The 21822-nt window shown below is 38.3% G+C and overlaps 1 protein-coding gene across 1 annotated transcript in view; it reads left to right on the forward strand.

Moving 5' to 3' along the window:
• Window positions 1-1197: 1197 nt before the first annotated feature.
• Window positions 1198-21822, forward strand: part of ASB5 (ankyrin repeat and SOCS box containing 5) — an 81201-nt gene continuing 60576 nt past the window's right edge. Inside the window, exons 1-2 of the mRNA XM_012468581.2 lie at window positions 1198-1620; window positions 17669-17953. Coding sequence (XP_012324004.1) covers window positions 17758-17953 — 196 coding nt within the window. The 5' untranslated portion in view covers window positions 1198-1620; window positions 17669-17757. The remainder of the gene's footprint in view (window positions 1621-17668; window positions 17954-21822) is intronic.

A 21822-nucleotide genomic window follows, 5' to 3' on the forward strand; every position in this document is an offset into this window, starting at 1 on the left:
TATTGGAGTTTCTTATACCAAGCTACACACCAGGCTTCATCTTCCAACTTGGTCTTCATTTGTCATATATTTTGTTATTTCAAAATGTATTTATTTACCAAATTTTTATAAAGCACTTAGTATGTACTAGACACTATTCCAAATACTTTTAAGTACTGACTTATGTAATCATTCTGACAGCCTATTGAGATAGTTATTATATTGTTAACATATTACAAATTAAGAAATGGAGGCAAAGAAAGGTTAATTAACTTTCTGAGGTCACAATAGGAGAAGTAGGAGAGTTAAGATTCAAACCAAGGGGCTCTTACTCCAAAGGCAATGCTGCCTCTCTAGAGATGTTCATATGTGTGCAGGGATGCCTTCAACATAATCTCATATAACCCTAGAATAAATAACCAGGCCCCTTTAACATGATGCAAATGGTCTTTGTAGTAAACCACTGGACAAGAATTAGGTACATATAAAATGTGCTCATTTGAGTAGCAAGGTTGGTAAACTGAAGAGACTCTCCACAAGTCAAACACGGGCAAAGCGTGCTTACCTATTGACCCCATTAGGTTCCTCACGAATGTTTCCTCACTTGTTCAGGGGGAGAGCGTTCATTCTCTCCATGTATGAGTTGCCAAATTTATGTGATAAATATGCAAGAGGATGAAGAGTGCAGTCCCTTCAGTGTTCTTGTGCAGTCTGCCTTCCCTTGCCATACACAAGAAAAGTCTGATCTTGGTTTCATGGACCTCACTGTAATGCATATTCATCTTCGTTGGTCTTTGCAAAACACTGCCAAAGCCCACTACTGCTTTTTGTGATATTACAGAGAGAGGCCAGGTGGGGGAGCTCCTCAAAGCACTCTACATAGAAAGTGTGACCAAGCCAAGCTGGGAGGCAGTTACCAAAAAAAAAAAAAAACACCACATGTTCTCACTCATAGGCGGGTGTTGAACAAGGAGAACACATGGACACAGGGAGGGGAGCACTATACATGGGGGTCTGTTGTGGGGGAGTGGGGGGGGACAGCGGGGGGGTGGGGAATTGGGGAGGGATAGCATGGGGAGAAATGCCAGATATGGGTGAAGGGGAGGAAGGCAGCAAATCACACTGCCACGTATGCACCTAAGCATCAACCTTGCATGTTTTTCACATGTACCCCAAAACCTAAAATGCAATAAAAAAAAAAAAAAAAAATTGAAGCCAGAATGTAACTGGAAGGAAAAATAGAGGCTTGAGAATTGTTCGTTGTTCATGGACCAAGTGAGAAAGACAAGGAGAGAATATAAACACTAAACTAATGCTGAAGTTGGTGGACAAATAAAGGCTTCACTCGACTTTTTATTGATTTGACATTCTGGCATGTAGATAAAGGAAAGAGCAGAACCAAGTTCAGAATCGAGAGAAAATCGATTGCTTGAAAAACCGGGTATTTTCCTTGCTCTGAGTCCCGGCTAATGAGTTTAACACAATGACAGCACAGTCCTCGCCTGCCTGCTAACTGCTGTAATCCCCACACCGCTGTGTGTCCTTTAGCACCTGGCACACGGGAAGTGCTCAAGAGATGTGTGTAAATGAAGGAGTCATATCTTGACTTGCAACGCAGAGCAGTAAGCTGCAGTTATAGCGGTAAGCTGGTGTTTGAAAAACTGTGGGGTGGGCTTGCTTATTTTAGAAAAGGGGATAAAATCAGGGGATCATAAGTTCAGGGGTTGCCTTTAAAAGGAAATTAAACAAAATGCAGAGCATATTCTCATACACCCTTCCAATGGGTCTATAATATAACTATTATCCTGTTTTCATAGTTGAGAAAACAGGCTCAGAGGGATTAAGAAGCTTGCCCAAATTCACACGGCTCATAACTAGAGCAACTGGTTCTTCTAAAGACCTTGCCCTGCCTGCCTACAACTTTCTCCCAACTGGTCCTGATTATCCTGGGACATACAGCATGTCAGCTGCTAGATGCTCATCAATGCAAATGCCGAGGCTTTAAGGTGGCCATATAGTTTTCATTATCTTCATTTCCCTACTGGTAAAACGTCAATTAATTCATGGGTTGGATTAGGGTTGCAGTAATATACAACAAAATATATTTGCTGTTACTATTCTTCTTATCATTGCAGCAATCACATCTTCAGGTAAGATTTCACAGCTCCAGAGGCTTGATTTCTTAAATCAGGAGCCATGGATGCCAGTGTGGGATACGTTTTATTTCTAAAACCCAAAATATCTGCTGTCTTCCCAGGATATATCAAATTGTTGAGTAACTTTGTTATAAAGCCTGGGGGGATAAAATTACTCAGAATATTTGTGATGAATAAATTTCTTAAGAAGTTACAGCTATCTTTCATACCATGGAGCAAAAAGTACATCATTTGTTTTATATTTAACATTGGCCATGAATTCTGATTGTAGAAATGGACATATTTCCTAACACGAGAAGGGGACTGATGGATTTCCTTTATATAGCTACATGTCTACAGTAGGCAGTCAGTATAGTACTATTGGAAGCTGGACATTTCACTAGACAAGTACACAGTAAAATTTCAGTGCCTAGCATGCAACAGATTCTAATTTAAATAAGTTAAATAACAAAGTAATAGTAATCATTACAACGTAACTAATATTTGCTGAGCTCTTACGGTGCAGGCAAATGGAGTGCTTCATATGAAGTATTGCATTTAAACCTCCCAACATGTGAAGTCGATACTTTTATCATGGAAACTTTACAGATAAGGAAGTGGAGGTGCAGGGAGGTTACCAGATCATCCAAGGTTACACATCTGTGGTAGAGGCAATGTTTGAACTTAGTTTATGTTTTACCACACTGGATAAGATATTTGAAATTAAAGCAAGGTTGAATATGTAGTATCCTTTTCACATATTATTTTATCCTATGAAGCTTAACAAGGAAAATATGAAGCCCAGCTCATTTACTGTCTTCTATACACAGTTGGAAGAATAAATTCTGCCGCCTGCTCACCTGGCTGCAGCAGGAATGAGGGGGAGGGGACTCAGTCAGACGCTGAATTACCCAGACAGCCGACAGGTTCACACTTTCCAGGTTTCTATTATTGCCTGCAAGTATGAAGACATGAATAGATACCAGCCAGTGCATGACTAGTGCTTATCTTGCTTCCTCCAGGATAGAAGCAGCAGAGCTAGCTGGGACTAGCCAGAGGCTGAGTGGCGTACCGGTCACCAGAGTGACTCCTGCAGCCCCAGCAGACATGTGCTGAGGCTCCCTTTGCTCATACTCTGTGGGATCAGAGGGAACTGGGAAATGGAGGCATGAAGAGTACTAAGTTGATTGGGTAAATTGCTGGAGAAAGGTGAACTATATATTAGTATTGCTCATGTTATATATAAAATATTAAATTTATAAGTCTAACAAGAACATATTTAAAATACAACTTTTTCCCCTAAAATTTATAATTGGAATTAAAAGTAGATTTTAAATGCATGTGCATAAGGCAGTACTTATGTTATTAAAGAAACTATAATCTCAGAATCCTAAACAGCGTCCTCATAGACCCCAATTATATTAACCAATTGGCCACATTCCAGGGTAAATGATACATTTTACCTCTTAGAAGAAATGATCATTATTAATTCGTACACATGTGTAAGAATGCTGATCAATTGCTATGCTGGGCCTGATGCAGTGGCTCACAGCCTGTAATCCCAGCACTTTGGGAGGCTGAGCTGGGGGGATCACCTTGGGTCAAGAGTTTGAGACTAGTCTGGCCAACATGGTGAAACCCCATCTCTACTAAAAAATACAAAAATTAGCCAGGCATGGTGGCACGCCTCTGTAATCCCAGCTACTCGGGAGGCTAAGGCAGAAGAATCACTTGAACCCAGGAGGCAGAGGTTGCAGTGAGCCAAGATGCACCACTGTACTCCAGCCTGGGTGACAGAATGAGACTCCATCTCAAAAAAAAAAAAAAAAAAAATTGCTATTGCTGGAAGTACCAGAAAGATTATTGTGGCATCATCATTTCACTTCTAATGTGGTCCCATGCTTTGGATCTTCAAAATGATGTCACTGGAGGGTTTCTCTTTCAATAGTCTTTTAAATGTGTGATTAGTTAAATGAAATAGTTAGAACAAATCCTTCATCATCAAGATTTGGGTGAGACACATCAGCTTTGGCCCAGTGACATACTCAACTATTTATAACCCACACAGCACACAAATGTATGCTGTAGATCACAGGGTGTGGCTACATCAGGACAGTGGTTAAACTATGCAATTATCAATGTTTCAACTCTAACATCTGAATAATAGCCTGAGAGGCACTGCAGGGCCAAAAACCTGGGTCGGAATCTCAGTACTTCCACTACAAGATGTATAATCTTGCGGAAATTCCTTACCTTCTTTAATTCTCTTTCTTCATCTGTTGTACAAAAGGGATAATGATACCCACTTCATAATTTCTCTCTTTCTTTTATATGTATATTTTATTGCACTTTAGGTTCTGGGGTACATGCAGAACATGCAGGATTGTTGCATAGGTACATACATGGCAATGTGGTACTGTAACTGGGATTTTTCTTGAGTGCTGGTGAAGCAAAAAGCTCCCCTGAGGGAATGCTGTGGGTTCTTGGTCTCCAATCTCTTAAAGAATAAACAATGGGACCACTGCAAGTGTGCCATACGCTCATAAAAGTAAATATTGGACACAAGAAGTGTTGCAGAAAGGTGATTTTATTTAGGTAGAGAAAAAAGAAGAAGAGGAGAAGAAGAGGAAAGACTTCCATGAAGAGTGTGAAAGGAGATTCCAGAGGGGAAATCCAGCCAGGTGTGTGGATATGGACTTTTATCCTGGGAGGACCCCCCACCTTCTCCAAGACCCTGGGCCAGTGAAAGGAATTCCTTAGAACTTCCACTAGAGTGATTGACTTTCAGTTTCTTCCCATGACCACGAAAACATAAACTGTTAAATCTTCTGGATGGAGACCGATGGGAGTGGGGCATGGCAATGGGACAGATGGGAAATTCTTGCCCTTAAAACTATGCCCCCTCATGGACCTAGAAAGAGAACACATTCCCTCAGTTTGCTGCCTCCATCCCCCCATCACCTATATCCGGCATTTCTCCCCATGTTATCCCTCCCCAACCTCCCTACCCCATGCTGTCCCTCCCCATTCCCCCCCAACAGACCACAGTGTGTGATGCTCTCTTTCCTGTGTCCACGCGTTCTCATTGTTCAACACTTGCCTAGGAGTGAGAACATGTGTTTGATTTTCTGTTCTTGTGTCAGTTTGCTGAGAATGATGGTTTCCAGATTTATCCATGTCCCTACAAAGGACATGAACTCATTGCTTTTTATGGCTGCATAGTATTCCATGCCACATTTTCCTTGTTGAGTCTATCATTGATGGGCTTTTGGATTGGTTCCAGGTCTTTGCTCTTGTAAACAGTGCTGCAGTGAGCATACGTGTGCATGTGTCTTTATAATAGAATGATTTATAATCCTTTGGATATACCCAGTAATGAGATTGCTGGGTCAAATGGAATTTCTATTTCTAGGTCCTTGAGGAATGGCCACACTGTCTTCCACAATGGTTGAACTAGTTTACACTCCCACCAACAGTGTAAAAGTGTTCCTATTTCTCCACATGCTCTCCAGCATCTGTTGTCTCCAGATTTTTTAATGATTGTCATTCTAACTGGCATGAGATGGTATCTCAATGTGGTTTTGATTTGCATTTCTCTAATGACTAGTGATGATGAACATTTTTTCATATGTTTATTGGTATCATAAATAACTCCTTTTGAGAAATATCTGTTTATGCTTCCCCCATTTTGAATGGGTTGGTTGGTTTGTTTCTTGTAAATCTGTTTTAGTTCATTGTAGATTCTGTATATTAGCCCTTTGTCAGATGGGTAGATTGCAAAAGTTTTTTCCCATTCTGTTGGTTGCCAATTCACTCTAATGATTGTTTGTTTTGCTGTACAGAAGCTCTGGAGTTTAATTAGATCCCATTTGTCTATTTTGGCTTTTGTTGCCGATGCTTTTGGTGTTTTAGCCATGAAGTCCTTGCCTATGCCTATGTCTTGAATGGTTTTGCCTAGGTTTCTTCTAGGATTTTTATGGTGTTAGGTCTTAGATTTAAGTCTTTAATCCATCTGGAGTTAATTTTAGTGTAAGGTGTCAGGAAGGGATCCAGTTTCTGCTTTCTGCACATGGCTAGCCAGTTTTCTGAACACCATTTATTAAACAGGGAATCCTTTCCCCATTGCTTGTTTTGGTCATATTTGTCAAAAATAAGATGGTTGCAGATGTGTGGCAGCACACATCTGTTCTGTTCCATTGGTGTATGTCTCTGTTTTGGTACCAGTACCATGCTGTTTTGATTACTGTAGCCTTGTAGTATAGTTTGAAGTTGGGCAGCATGATGCCTCTAGCTTTGTTCTTTTTGCTTAGAATTGTCTTGGCTATAAGGGCTCTCTTTTAGTTCCATATGAAGTTTAAGGTGTTTTTTTTTTCCAGTTCTGTGAAGAGGGTCATAGGTAGCTTGATGGGAATAGTGTTGAATCTATAAACTAATTTGGGCAGTACGGCCATTTTCACAATATTGATTCTTTCTAACCATGAGCATGGAATGTTTTTCCATCTGTTTGTGTCCTCTCTTATTTTGTTGAGCAGTGTTTTGTAGTTCTCCTTGAAGAGGTCCTTTACATACTTTGTTAGTTGTATTCCTCAGTATTTTATTCTCTTTGTAGCAATTGTGAATGGCAGTTTGTTCTTTATTTGGCTCTCGTTAAGTCTGTTATTGGTGTATAGGAATGCTTGTGATTTCTGCACATTGATTTTGTATCCTGAGATTTTGCTGAAGTTGCTTATCAGTTTAAGGAGACTTTGGGCTGAGATGATGGGGTCTTCTAGATATATAATCATGTCGTCTGCAAATAGAGACAATTTGCCTTCCTCCTTTCCTATTTCAATACCCTTTATTTCTTTTTCTTGCCTGAGTGGTCTGGCTACAACTTCCAAGACTATATTGAATAGGAGTGGTAAGAGAGGGCATCCTTGTCTAGTGCCAGATTTCAAACGGAATGCTTTCAGTTTTTGCCCATTCAGTATGATATTGGCTGTGGGTTTGTCATACATAGCTTTCGTTATTTTGTGATACGTTTTGTCGATACCTAATTTATTGAGAGTTTTTGGCATAAAGGGCTGTTGAATTTTGTCGAAGGCCTTCTCTGCATCTAGTGAGATAATCATGTGTTTTTTGTCTTTGGTTCTGTTTATGTGATGGATTACGTTTATAGACTTGCCTATGTTGAACCAGCCTTGCATCCCTGGGATGAAGCCTACTTGATCGTGATGGATAAGCTTTTTGATGTGCTGTTGCAATTGGTTTGCCAGGATTTTATTGAAGATTTTTGCAGCTGTGTTCATCATGGATACTGACCTGAAATTTTCTTTTTTTGTTGAGTCTCTGCCAGGTTTTGGTTGCAGGATGATGTTGGTCTCAAAAAATGGTTTGGCAAGGATTCCCTCTTTTTGGATTATTTGGAATAGTTTCAGAAGGAGTGGTACCAGCTCCTCTTTGTAGGTCTGGTAGGATTCGGCTGTGAACCCATCTGGACCTGGACTTTTTTTGGGTGATAGCCTATTAATTGCTGCTTCAACTTCAGTGCTTGTTATTGGTCTATTCAGGATTTCGATTTCTTCCTGGTTTAGGCTTCGGAAAGTACAAGTGTCCAGGAATTTGTCCATTGCTTCCAGGTTTACTGGTTTATGTGCATAGAGTTGTTTATAGTAATCTCTGCTGGTAGTTTGTATTTCTGTGGAATTGGTGGAGATTTCCCCTTTATCATTTTTTATTGCATCTATTTGATTCTTCTCTCTTTTCTTTTTTATTAACTTGGCTAGTGGTCTGTCTATTTTGTTGATCTTTTGAAAAAAACAGCTCCTGGATTTCTTGATATTTTGAAGGGTTTTTTTGTGTCTCTGTCTCTTTCAGTTCTGCTCTGATCTTAGTTATTTCCTGTCTTCTGCTAGCTTTTGAGTTTTTTTTTGATCTTGCTCCTCTAGCTCTTTCAATTTTGATGATAGGGTGTCAATTTTAGATCTTTCCTTGCTTCTCATATGGGCATTTATTGCTATAAGTTTTCCTCTAGACACTGCTTTAAATGTGTCCCAGAGATTCTGGTATGTTGTATATTTGTTCTCATTGGTTTTGAAGAACATCTTTATTTCTGACTTCATTTCATTGTTTATCCAGTCAACATTCAAGAACCAGTTGTTCAGTTTCCATGAAGTTGTGGAGTTCTGAGTTAGTTTCCTCATCCTGAATTCTAATTTGATTGCATTGTGGTCTGAGAGACTGTTTGTTATGGTCTGAGAGACTGTTTGTTATGATTTCCATTCTTTTGCATTTGCTGAGGAGTGACTTCCAATTATGTGGTCAATTTTAGAGTAGGTGTGATGTGGTGCTGAGAATGTATCATCTGTGGATTTTGGGTAGAGACTTCTGTAGATGTCTACTAGGTTTACTTGGTCCAGATCTGAGTTCAAGTCCTGGATATCCTTGTTAAATTTCTGTCTTTTTGATCTGTCTAATATTGACAGTGGAGTGTTAAAGTCTCCCACCATTATTGTGTGGGAGTCTAAGTCTCTTTGTAGGTCGTTAAGAACTTGCTTTATGTATCTGGGTGCTCCTGTATTGGGTGCATATATATTTAGGATCTTTAGCTCCTCTTGCTGCATTGATCCTCTAACCATTATGTAATGCCCTTCTTTGTCTCTTTTGATCTTTGTTGGTTTAAAGTCTATTTTATCAGAGACTAGGATTGCAGCTCCTGATTGATTGATTTATTTATTTACTTATTTATTTATTTATTTATTTTTCTCTCCATTTGCTTGGTAAATCCTCCTCCATCCCTTTATTTTGAGCCTATGTGTGTCCTTGCATGTGAGATGGGTTTCCTGGATACAGCACACCAATAGGTTTTGACTTTTTATCCAATTTGCCAGTCTGTGTCTTTTAATTGGGGCATTTGGCCCATTTACATTTCAGGTTAATATTGTTATGTGTGAATTTAGTCCTACCATTTTGATGCTAGCTGGCTGTTTAGCCCATTAGTTGACTCAGTTTCTTCTTTGTGTGATGGTCTTTACTATTTGGTACATTTTTGGAGTGGCTGGTGCTAGTTGCTCCTTTCTGTGTTTAGTGCTTCTTTCTAGAGCTCTTGTAAGGCAGGGCTGGTGGTGACAAAATCTCTCATTAATTGCTTGTTCATAAAGGATTTTATTTCTCCTTTGCTTATGAAGCTTAGTTTGTCTGGATATGAAATTCTAGGTTGAAAATTCTTTTCTTTAAGGATGTTAAATATTAGCCCCCTCTCTCTTCTGGCTTGTAGGGTTTCTGCCAAGAGACCTGCTGTAAGTCTGATGGGCTTCCCTTTGAGGGTAACCCAACCTTTCTCCCTGGCTGCCCTTATGATTTTTTCCTTCACTTCAACCCTGGTGAATCTGAGGATTATGTGCCTTGGGGTTACTCTTCTTGAGGAATGTCTTTGTGGTGTTCTCTGTATTTCCTGGACTTGAACATTGGCCTGCGTTGTTAGGTTGGGGAAGTTCTCCTGGATAATATCCTGAAAGAGTGTTTTCCAGCTTGGATTCATTCTCTCTGTCACATTCAGGTATACTTATCTAATGTAGATTAGGTCTTTTCATATAATCCCATATTTCTTGGAGGCTTTGTTCATTTCTTTTCACTTTTTTCTCTAATCTGGCCTTCTCATTTTATTTCATTGAGTTGATCATCAATCTCTGATATCCTTTCTTCTGCTTGGTATATTTGGCTATTGAAACTTAAGCATGCTTTGTGACGTTCTCATGTTGTGTTTTTCAGCTCCATCAGGTCATTTTTATTCTCTAAGCTGTTTATTCTTGTTGGCATCTCATGTAACCTTTTTTCAATGTTCTTAGTTTCATTGCATTGGGTTAGGACATGTTCTTTTAGCTGAGAGAAGTTTGTTATTACTCACCTTCTGAAACCTGTTTCTGTCAGTTCATCAGACTCATTCTCCAACCATGTTCATTCCCTTGCTGGTGAGGAGTTGTGATCGCTTGGAGGAGGGGAGACATTCTGGTTTTGGTTGTTTTCATCCTTTCTGTGCTGGTTTCTTCCCATCTTTGTGGATTTATCTACCTGCGGTCTTTGTAGTTGGTGACTTTCAGATGGGGTCTCTGAGTGAATGTCCTTTTTATTGATGATGAAGTTATTTCTTTCCATTTTTTCATTTTCCTTCTACCAGTCAGGCCCCTCTGCTGTAGGACTGCTGAGGTCCACTCCAGACCCTGCATGCCTGGGTATCTCCTGCAGCAGCTGCAGAACAGCAAGGGTTGCTGCCAGTTTCTTCTTTTGTTATCTTCATTCCAGAAGGATACTCACCAGATGTCAGCCTGAGCTCTCTTTTAGGAGGTGTCTCTGGGGATATATCGAGGTCAGGGAGCTGCTTGAGGAGACAGTCTGTCCCTTAGAGGAGCTCAAGTCCTGAGCTGTAAGCTCCATTGTTTCATTCAGCGCTGCTGGGCAGGTACGTTTAAGTCTGCTGCAGCAGAACTCATAAGTGTCTTTTTTCCCAGGTGCTCTGTCCTGGGAAGGTGGGGCTTTATTTATAAGTTCCTGACATGCTGCTGCCTTTTGTCAGAGATGCCCTGCCCAGCAAGGAGGCAGTCTAGTCACAGTCTGACAGCAGAGGTGTTGCTGAGCTGCCATGGGCTCTGCCCAGCTGCTGTGTGAACTTCCTTTTGGTTTTGTTCATAGAGGTATAGTTAGGACTGCCTCGGTAATGGCAGTCTGCCTCAGTAATGGTGGACTGCCTTGGTAATGTCAGTCTGCTTCAGTAATTGTGGACTGCCTTGGTAATGGCGGACTGCCTCGGTAGTGGTGGACTGCCTCAGTAATGGTGGATGCCCTTCCCCCACAACAGAGCTGGACCATCCTGGGTCCAGCTGAGCTTGCTGTGAAACTCTCAATCAGAGCGTTTCAGGTTGCTGGACTTTGTGGGGGTGGGACCCACAGAGCCGGGTTATCTGGCTCCCTGTTTCAGCCACCTTTTTTTTCAGTTGAATGGGTGGCTCTGTCTCTCAGGTGTTCCAGGCACCACTTGAAACGGCTGCCCAGATTTGTGTGAGTTTTTGTGCAGAGACCTATTGTGCCAGCTGAAACTGCCATGTTGGAAACTCGTGGCACTTTTCAAAGTAGGAATCTCCTGGTCTATGGGCAGTAATAACTTGTTTGGAAATGTGGTGATCACTCACCCTCTGCGTTGTTCTCACTGAGGACTGCACTCCAGAGCTGTTCCTATTTGGTCATCCCATAATTTCTCTTTATAAGTACTCCAGAAAATATAAATATATCAGGATGTTTTTTCTGTACAAGTGAGAGAAACCCTGAATTCAAATTGATTTGATTAATAACAGCAAAAATGACTTTATTACTTCTTATTACTGTCAAATCTATATTATTGTCAGATCAACTACTTCAGGTGCAACTAAATAGATCCAGGTGCTCAAATGAAGATACTGTGATGCTGCCTTTCCAAATCTTGGCTGTGCTTTCATTTTTATTGGCTTAATTCCTAGGCGAGCTATTTCTCTACTGTCAATTATACCTCCTAGCATCTTTAAACTTAGATCTTGCAATCAGCCTCTCCTGCAGAGGATGAGTACCTTTTCCAAAACTCCAGCAGAAGTCCTGGAAATATCTTTCTTGGCTAGTTTTGGTCAAGTGTCCTTCTCTGGAGCCAGGAGATCAAGTATATGGACTGAAGCTGGGCAAGATATGATCCTTTAAAGAAATGCTGGGTTTACAAGGAAACAAAAAACCAAATTCCTAACATTTCATTCTAATAAACTATATAGAAAATTGCTTGGCATATAATAAGAATTTAATACATTAATATTAATAATTTTAAGAAATCTATTTTTTAAACTCTTATATATGCAGAACTACCAGCTTTCAGCTAAGTTTTCCTTGGCTGAAAGGAATATATGAATAGAAGTGGTTTAACTTAAAGCAATCTCTAGTTAGGGCAGATCTCAATATGTGATGTTTGATATAAGTCAGTTTTTAGGATAAATGCTGTTCTGTGTTTTGGAGAAAGCTAGTGATATTCTCCAAAGAGCCTGGATGCAATCTAAGTTAATGGCCCTTTTTGTGGCTAAATACCTTTTTTATGGATTATCATAATGCCAGCAGAAATTACTTTTTTGTTCCATGATACTGGAAGTATGGCTAGAGACAAAACACAGGGATTTCCCCCCACGTAGGATAGTCCAACAAAACAGACTAGCTCTCACCCAGGCTTTCCCCAGCCAACACTATAAATAATAATTATTATGATAATTATAATATCTAAGAGAGCTTATCGTTTGTCAATAATTATGGACGCCTCATAGAAACCTGAGACATCACTGCCAATAGTTCTGCTGTGAATATATTAATCGTCTGTGATGGAAGCATTATGTCATAATATCTAAGTCTGCATCAGGAGTTATGAAAATGTGTTTTGCCTTTATAAAATATCTATTTCCATTAGTGCAACTTTGGAGTAAGTGAAAATAAACAGAATCTACTGAATGGGGATAAGGCTAAATTTAGTTTTTCATTCCCTTTAAGGAATTCAACTTGAAGTATAAACATTGATGTTTTCATTTCAGATTATATGTATTTTGAACATCTAAGAGCTTCATTTGCCTTTATTTTTTTTCTCATGAGATTTCACAAAACAGAAAAAATGAGGATTATGTTTTCAGTAGTGTTTTAAATGCAGTAGTGAATATATTACCAGTGATAACTTGCATAATTTTAACTCTTTCTTTTTATCAGCTATTATTGGCCTTCAAATTTATGGGTAAATGACACTTCTGAGTTTGTATTTACTATATACAAATAATCCTCAACAACCCTGTTCCAGGGCTAGGAACATGTGTGCCATTATGTTGAACATTAGCAATGTTGCTGTTGGAAATGTGTTACTGAGGTTTTGTTTTTGGAAATATTAAGAATAAAAACAATCAATTAGAGCCTTTAGATGTCTACCAGAGAATTAAAAATTACATTTTTTTTTTTTAAAGGGCTGGGCACAATGGCTCACACCTATAGTCCCAGCTACTCCAGAGGCTGAGGTGGGAGGATTCCTTGAGCCTGGGAGGTAGAGGCTGCAGTGAGCTGTGATCATGACACTGCACTTCAGCCTGGGTGGCAGAGCAAGACCCAGTCTCAAGAAAACAAAACAAACAAACAAACAAAAAATGAAAAAAGATCATTGCAGGTGGGTCACCATATTTCCCTTCTGTTACAATTTAGCAACTGGAAAGCACTAGAAACAGGCAATTTTTATTATATTCTATTGATATTTTCAGTCTAATAGCTTGGATCAATGCTGTAGCTAAGTCAAAACAGTTTAGCCCCATATTCTCTAGAAGTGAAATTCCCTCTTTTATGAGAGGGAATTTATGGCTAATCTGGGTTATATTTGAAAGTCATTTTCCTATTCAACTTTTGAGTGACATGAAACTAAGTCCCTAAAACACAGCAACAATTCATGTAGTATCCTGGGACACTGAAGGAGAAGAGTGAGCAAGAGACTCAAAAGGAGGAATGTTGGGAGCCCCAGGGTTCGGCCGTACAGTCACTCCTCTGATACCTGCATAAGGGTGAGAAAAAGAGACAGTGTCTAGAAAAGTGACAGCAGGAGGAAGCCAGGGAGCCTTTGTTCTTCAGAAGTTTCTGTAAGGATCATCCCCCTAACACTGATGTCCTGATTCCCACTCCATTATTTTATTACATACAGAGTTGAAGGTCATCAGTGAACTTCTTCTGGCCAGACTCAATATCGTTTTCTTTATCCTCATCTTTTATTAGATTGGTGAAAAACTAATTACGATTTTTGCCGTTAAAAGCAATGGCAAAAACCACAATTAATTTTACACCAACTTAATAGTTATTAATAATTTGACCCTACCTTGAACACTCAGTGTTTTGTAATGTACTAATTCTCAACTACCCTACTTGGCTCTCTGTTGTTTATTTGTTTGTTTGTTTTTGGAGATGGAGTCTTGCTGTGTCACCCAGGCTGGAGTGCAGTGATGCAATCTCAGCTCCCTGCAACCTCTATCTCCCAAGTTCAAGCAATGCTCTTGCCTCAGCCACCCAAGTAGCTGGGATTACAGGTGTGCACCACCTCAGCTAATTTTTGTATTTTTAGTAGAGACAAGGTTTCACCATGTTGGTCAGGCTGGTCTCCAACGCTTGACCTCGTGATCCGCCTACCTTGGCCTCCCGAAGTGCTGGGATTGCAGGTGTGAGCCACAGCACCCGACCAGCTTTCTTTCTGTTGTTTTTGTGGAAGCTGCTCAAGCTTTGAGGAATCCAACAGTATTCGCCCCTCTTTCTTTTTTTTCTTTTTCTTTTCTTTTCTTTTCTTTTTTTGAGACAGAGTCTCACTCTGTTGCCAGGTGCCAGGCTGGAGTGCAGTGGCATGATCTTGGCTCACTGCAACCTCTGCCTCCTGGGTTCAAGCAATTCTCCTGCCTCAGCCTCTCGAGTAGCTGGGACTACAGGTGCAGGCCGCCACACCCAGCTAATTTTTGTATTTTTAGTAGAGACGGGGTTTCACCATGTTGGCCAGGATGGTCTCCATCTCTTGACCTCATGATCTGCCCACCTGGGCCTCCCAAAATGCTGGAATTACAGGTGTGAGCCACCGCGCCCGGCCTGTGTTAGCCCCTTTCTATATTCCCACTTAGTGAGTGCACACAAAGTGCCATCTCATTTCATCGTCATACCATGTATGCAGCTTACCCCAGTAATTTAGGTTTCTGATTACATATAATCTTGTATGATCTCTTCGGTGTGGGGGGAGGGGTATGTGTATGTGTCTGTGAATCTGTGTGACTCTGTCTTAATCTCTGTATGTATGAGTTGTATTTGCTCAGATTGTAAGTGCTTAAAAATAGAAAATTCTAGAGGCAACTTGAGCATGTATTTTAGTGAGAACTATGTTCAAATAGTGCTGTTCTTCATAATTAACTTTTACAGGTCTCTAAAGTTCTCTGAGACCCACTTTCCTCATCTTTAAAATATGAATAATAATACTCACCCCTCAAGATGAAATAAATTCATAAATAAATATATGCATATAGCATACAGTATACCTTCAATAAATGATTTTTCTTGTTTTAACTTTTCTCACATCACCCATTCTAGTAATACAACGTTAAGTTCAGTTTTAACATTCTGATAATACAATGTTAAGTTCAGTTTCAACACTGATTGACTAAAACTAACAAGATTAGGAAAGTTGAGATGTACTGAGCTAGTCAACTACATCTGGCTACCACAGTCTCTCAACATGGCATATTATAAAAACATTTATCTGAATAAGTCACTTCAATGACTAATCAATATTTTATTTTCCTAAGGAAATGAAAATGCCAGGAAAATAGATGCACAATACTTTTAGTGTCATTATGTGTCTTTTAAATATTAACAGAATTGTTCATAGTATTATTTGGAAGGGTTTATAATATGAAAAATACAGCATCTAATTTCCACTTGACAAATTCATATGCTATGAGTTATTTTATTTGGGCTTAATTTTTATTTAGTAATTAACAGACTCAGAGATGGTAAAATTTACTGAGGGAAAGTGTACCAACAGAACATACAAATGGGAATCAAGTAATTCATAAAAATAAAACCTGATGTCTTGACATAAAATCCTAAACATCATACTGTAGTTTTTTTGTACTAGTAAAGCTAGAAAGATTTAAACTTAATGCACCAATGATTACAGCCTTAGTGAAATGAAACTGTTTCTTAACCCCGAAGAATCCAGGCTCCCGATTAGCTCATGAGAAGACAATTATTTATAATAGCACTTACTGGTAGAGAGAAAGGAGTGAAACCTTAGATGGGCACTTAGACGTGACTAAGGCAGTTTTTATTTCTGATCCCGAAGCACTGAAGTGGAAGTCTGCAGTGACTCAGAGCACTGTGATGGCCCAGCTGTCCAGGGGCATACCTCTCTAGTGTGGAGTCAGGCATCACCGGAGGGAGGACTCACCGCAGAAGAATCGGCACATGTATTGACTCACCTGACACCGTCTTACCAGTAGTGAAAAAGAGGAACATTTCGTTAATCTTCTACTTGAAGTTAATTTTCACTGATTCCCAAAGCACATATGAAATAGCACACTGGGCCTAATTAATGCCTGCCTAGCTAATACTCTGCCTCTGGAAATGATAACCAGGGGCCATTTTCGTAAGAAGCTTGGTAATTCCTTTCTAATATATTGATCTAGTTATTATTATTTTTTCTGAAAGCCCTTCATTCACTGGTGAAAGAAGCAGCCTGCTTTATTTGACATATTTATTTTACAGCCTTATCTTCTTGTGTTGGAATATGTCAGGTGAATCTGTCCAAAATCATTTAAGATACTCGGCATAAAATGGATACACCGAGGGAGAGAACACTTACTAGTATGACCAGTCATGGGTGTGCTCCTTATTCCAAGAACGGCCACTTCTATTTTCTTATGTTTGTTATTTTTTGTTAATTTGGAACTCAGATGAGTTAGGAAGCAATATCACTGTCGAGAGGCCCCAAACCCAGTCGTAGAAATATGTAACGAAGCTCCCTATATAACATGATATTTTGTATTTTGGCATAACATTTTTGGCTTAAATGCCAAAATATTGCTGCTCTATGTTATTTTCTTAATAATTTATTCTATTTCTCTTTTAAAATGTAACTTGCCTAAGGATATCTATATACAGATACATTTCATCCATGAATAAAACAGATCGGAGTCAACAAAGATTATAGGCCTAAAAGTATATTGTTTTGCTTGGTTTTGGACAGTGTTGATGAAATGCACATGTTCACTTGATAATTCTTCTGGATTTGTCTTTTCTGAGTCTTCCCTCCCAGGATTACATGCTTTCTCTTTGTGCTCCCGTAATACCTGTTTTTACCTGCTTCATATCTACCTATTTCTGTCCCTTCCTCTGCTAGACTTTGAGTTCCTTGTGGCCAGGACCATTCTACTTGTCTTTATCTCTTCAAAATCTAGCATAGCATTTGACACATACCAAGTTATTAAAAAGTGTTCATTCGATGAGGGAACAGTGTCAGATTATTAATCTATGATGTTTCAGTGTGATGACTTGTAAGAAAAATGTTTTTTTTCCCCTAAAACAGTAAAAACAACGCAGTTGGCTAATCTGATGTGTAGTCATTAAGGTATAAGTTATGGACTGTTTGCTGATTTAGCTCATGGTCTACAAATAGTATAGTGCCATTTTAAAACTTTAAATGATAGACAACTTTACTCAATTTATGAGTATCATTTATGTTAACAATGGGAACCCCATACACTGTCTTCAAATTGTTCTTGATAATTACATATATCAAATGGAAAGAATATGCATATATATTTCAATATCTGAATTTTGAAATTTGGAACATAGAGGTGGAGTGTCATTTTATATTGAGAATGGAAAGTCAGGAGCCTTGCGACACATGATGCAATTGCTTCCATGGAATATTTTCAGACCAATAGGAGTTTGTGAAGAACTTTTATGGACTGTATAAATATTTTGAGCTGTAGGCATCATTACCAGCTGATATTTTCTTTCCTCAGGACCAGCTGTTCAGGAGCACCACGGACGAGAGCCAGGCACATTTGAGACTTGGATCTAACTAAAGACCGCCGCAGATTCTTCTACAGCAATGTCGGTGTTAGAAGAAAATCGGCCATTTGCTCAACAATTATCCAATGTCTACTTTACAATACTTTCGCTGTTCTGTTTTAAACTTTTTGTGAAAATCAGCCTGGCCATCCTCAGTCATTTCTACATCGTGAAAGGCAACCGCAAGGAAGCGGCAAGGATAGCAGCTGAATTTTATGGAGTATCCCAAGGACAAGGTATGTTTATGATAATCCTCTCTTGTTTCAAGTGGAGTTTAACTCTCATTTGATCCACAATTACATGTTTCCTTTTTAGACTGCTTCAAGGTAAATATTTTATAAACTTTTATTAAGAAAAATACTCGTAACTCACTTCATGGCTTATAAAAAGGAAAATTACTTTCTTATGTAAATGTTCATTTAAAATCAAGGTATCATTGCAAAAGAGATTAAGGGAGACATACTATATATATAATAGGAATAATAGGAATATATATATATTCTTCTTAAGAAACAATTTAAAAAGTTAAACATTTTATTTGCCAAGTCATAGTATTAGAGATTAGTTTTAGAAGTAAGTGATCGCACTTCAATCATCCTTTAATGTATACCTGGATTGCATAATTTTAAAACAAGTATTTAGTTATATGTAAAATAATCGCTATTAAACAGAGGGGTTTCAAGATTTTGTTTCTCACAACTTTAATAAGATAACCATTTGACTCTAAAGTAAAGCACACAAATAAGAAGTTTCACAGCATGTGTTTTTCTGATGGAATTGTTATTGCTCAACTCAGTTTGTGGAAAATTGATTATAAAAGGATGGAAACATAATTAGTAAATTTTATATGTGTGCAGCCAAGTGCATTCATGTTCCTTAGAAGAAATTGTGGTATGAGACCAAATGAGAAACAATATTACCCATAGACTTCAAAAGGTTGTAAAACCATTTAGGTTCTATTGGATCAATCTTCTAAAAAATAAAAATGATTCATATGGTGGGCTTTAAAGTGTAATTTTTAATTCTCATAGTTTTCAGATTCATTTCTGATTTGAAAATCAACAGGCATGCATGAACATTTATAGCCCAAATACCCACAAAACAACTTAAATTGTCAGAATCAAAATTTGCTTTCCACACAATTTAAACATGTAAACTTGAAAGAAAAATCACTTAGAGTAGAAAGCTTGCCTTCTTAAATTCCATTTTCCTACATTTTTCAATGTGGGATGTGACTCATTTTAAAATCTAGGTTACTCTATTGGTACATGGAAAGTTAAGTGAAGGCGGAAATTTTTTTTTAATGTGTGAGGTAGATAATGAGTACATTTTTCCTGAGGAAGATTGCAATTTTGCAACATGAGGGATTGATGTTCTCACTCAAAATGAGGAAAATATAAATGCTCGTAAGAATCTCTCATAGGGAAGATAAAATCTCAATTAAATAGGCAGCATTTAATCTTTTACCTACCACCTCTGCCTTAGAACAGAGACAACTATATTTTATGCATTTATTTATTTTCCTGGAGTCTGGGGCTCACACTGTTGCCCCAGCTGGAGTGTAGTGGCTCAATCATGGCTCGCTACAACCTTGAACCCCTGGGCTCCAGGGATCATCCTGCTTTAGCCTCCTAAGTGGCTAGGACTACAGGTGCATGCAACCGTGCCTGGCTAATTTTATTCTTTGTAGAGACGGAGTCTCAGCATTGTCAGCTTACAGTGGTCTCAAACTTCTGGACTCAAGTGATCCTCCTGCCTCAGCCTCCCAAAGCTCTGGAATTACAGTTCGGAGCCTTCATGCCGGGCCTGAACTGTTACAAAATGTGACATATACACTATGTGATTCATCTGTACATAAAAAAATTTAGTTGCCCATATTCGTAGATATATGACTAAATGGCTTACATGATCATAAGATGGTAACATTTACCCTCATAGACAGCCTGTGGCACATTACTTCATAATCAAATCTTGTCTATGTATTATGGGAAATGCTGTACATTCTTCTAAACAGAAGAAACTTTTTTGTGGGTCGACAAGGGTTTTAGAGGAGGCCATGGAAGCTCCTTTTTGTACATATTTTCCAGTAAAAAGAAACACTCATCCCCTCATTAGACTGATCTTAGTGTGCTTATGTTGGGAAATCATGAAAATATATGAAATAGTTTCCATGTTCCCATAGACTTTTAGGATTCTATTTTAAAATAAATTAGAACTCTAGGACTTTTTGTCTCAAGAAGGAAAGAAAAAAGGAAATTAGTATCCATTAATAGGAAACACTTTTCCTGGAAATATAAGATGGAAGCAAAGTTTTTAAAAATTTTGTTTTGTGTAACTTTTAATGTTAGATCTATTTAATGAAATTTCCCCTCTAATGTCATGTATTAATCTGTATATGAAACAATAGAATATAGTAGTATAATTTTTATTCGATGTAAGCATAATTTGTTTCCAATTTTATTTTAACATTAAGAGAACAAATTAGGTACCTTATAAAACTCTTTCTTAATCTACTTCTAAGCGTTCATTCTTTCTTGCCCAGGAAAATGATTACTTTCTCCATTTTAACATAGCTTTTTCTTTTATTTACTATAAGTCAACTATTTTTTTATTTTGTGTATATCTTTATAATTCACTAATTAGGCTTAATTATCTCTGTTTAATCCAATGATTTCCTCTTTCCTGGGAGAGATTATCACCTTCATTCCACTTTGAATTGTGTTTCCATTCCTACTTTCAAGGCTTAGCCAGACAGCTCCCCAACATTTCTGATATGGAGTTGCCAAATTCCATGAAATAAGAGATGGTGTGTATATTTTCATGTCTTTCATAATCACAGAAGACCCTGTTGACAACATTCTGGATGCCCTCCCCATAAGCAGTAGTACTTTGGTATGAAATAAAAGGAACTGTTAATTTTTTAGATACTATTGTAAATCAGCTGATTGTATTAGACAAATGTATGGTGTTTTTCTGTTTGTTTGTTTGTTTTTAAAGCTCTTTCCTGTCAGGCTTGAGACCAAGCTATGATTACCCATGAAAATGCTGAAAATCTAAATGGTATCTAAAATAGCTTAGGATATTTCCCTCTTGATTCTTTTGCTATTTCATTAAACTTTACAAATCTATCTTTTCATCTCTAAGACTTTTATCACCCTCATCATTGTACTTCAGGGGCCTATTCTTTGCTTTGCTTTTTTGTATAACTACCTCCTGTATCGTTCTTGCTGCTAAGTGTCCTAATTACAATCTTTATATATCAGAGGCCTAGTCTAATCTCGAAGCTAACTCTAGATTTTGAAACTGACAGGGAGACTACCAGGCCTTGAAGGCCCTACTGAAATATTAACAGTGTACAAAGAGAATGAGGTTGTGGAGAAATGGATTAATTTGGTGAAATCATACCAAAGGCCTAGAAGAAGCCATGAACTGCTTTACTCCCAAAGAAACTTCAAGAGGCAGCTCTTCTCTTCTGTTAAGGACAATACTTTTCAAGTTCTATCTTAGGCTCTGAAGAAGTTTAGCAGTTTTTGTTACAAATAGGACAAGTTCTAAGCATTGGTTTTCTGAGCACCCTTGATATCAAGACACTGAGGATACAGTATACATAAAAGGCAAAATGTGTGGTTCTCATCCTTAAGTTTATGTTCTAATTGAGGAGATAGGATATCTACAGATGTCACTTTCCAGAACACTCACTGTCAAATGACTCTAAAAAATGAATGGGTCATTTTCCAATTTGTACTTTTAGAAATATCTTCAAAGAGAAGGCAGGTCTTGAGATGATTCCAGGAAATGAGAGAGGCATGGATTTATGGGTACACACTGATAATTGGAAGACAGTAGATTTGGCTGGAGTGGAGAGTTCATGCAGTAGAAAAATAAGTTGGGCTTAGATATGAAAGAATTTGAATTTCATGCTAAACAATTCAGACTTAACTTTGAAGGTAATGGGCGTCATTGAAAGTTTTTGTTATGAAAGAAGGTGGGAAAATAAAAAAGTTACGTATTAAACCATAATTTAAAGTAGATTTATATAGTAATATTCTTTGGAGTTGGACAAGACAGATTTGAAATAAATTGATCAGTTAGGACCTTGCCATGA

This window comes from Aotus nancymaae, unplaced genomic scaffold (genome assembly GCF_030222135.1).
Source record: "Aotus nancymaae isolate 86718 unplaced genomic scaffold, 86718_ANA_hifiasm-v0.15.2.pri h1tg000115l, whole genome shotgun sequence".
NCBI classification, from domain to species: Eukaryota; Metazoa; Chordata; class Mammalia; order Primates; family Aotidae; genus Aotus; species Aotus nancymaae.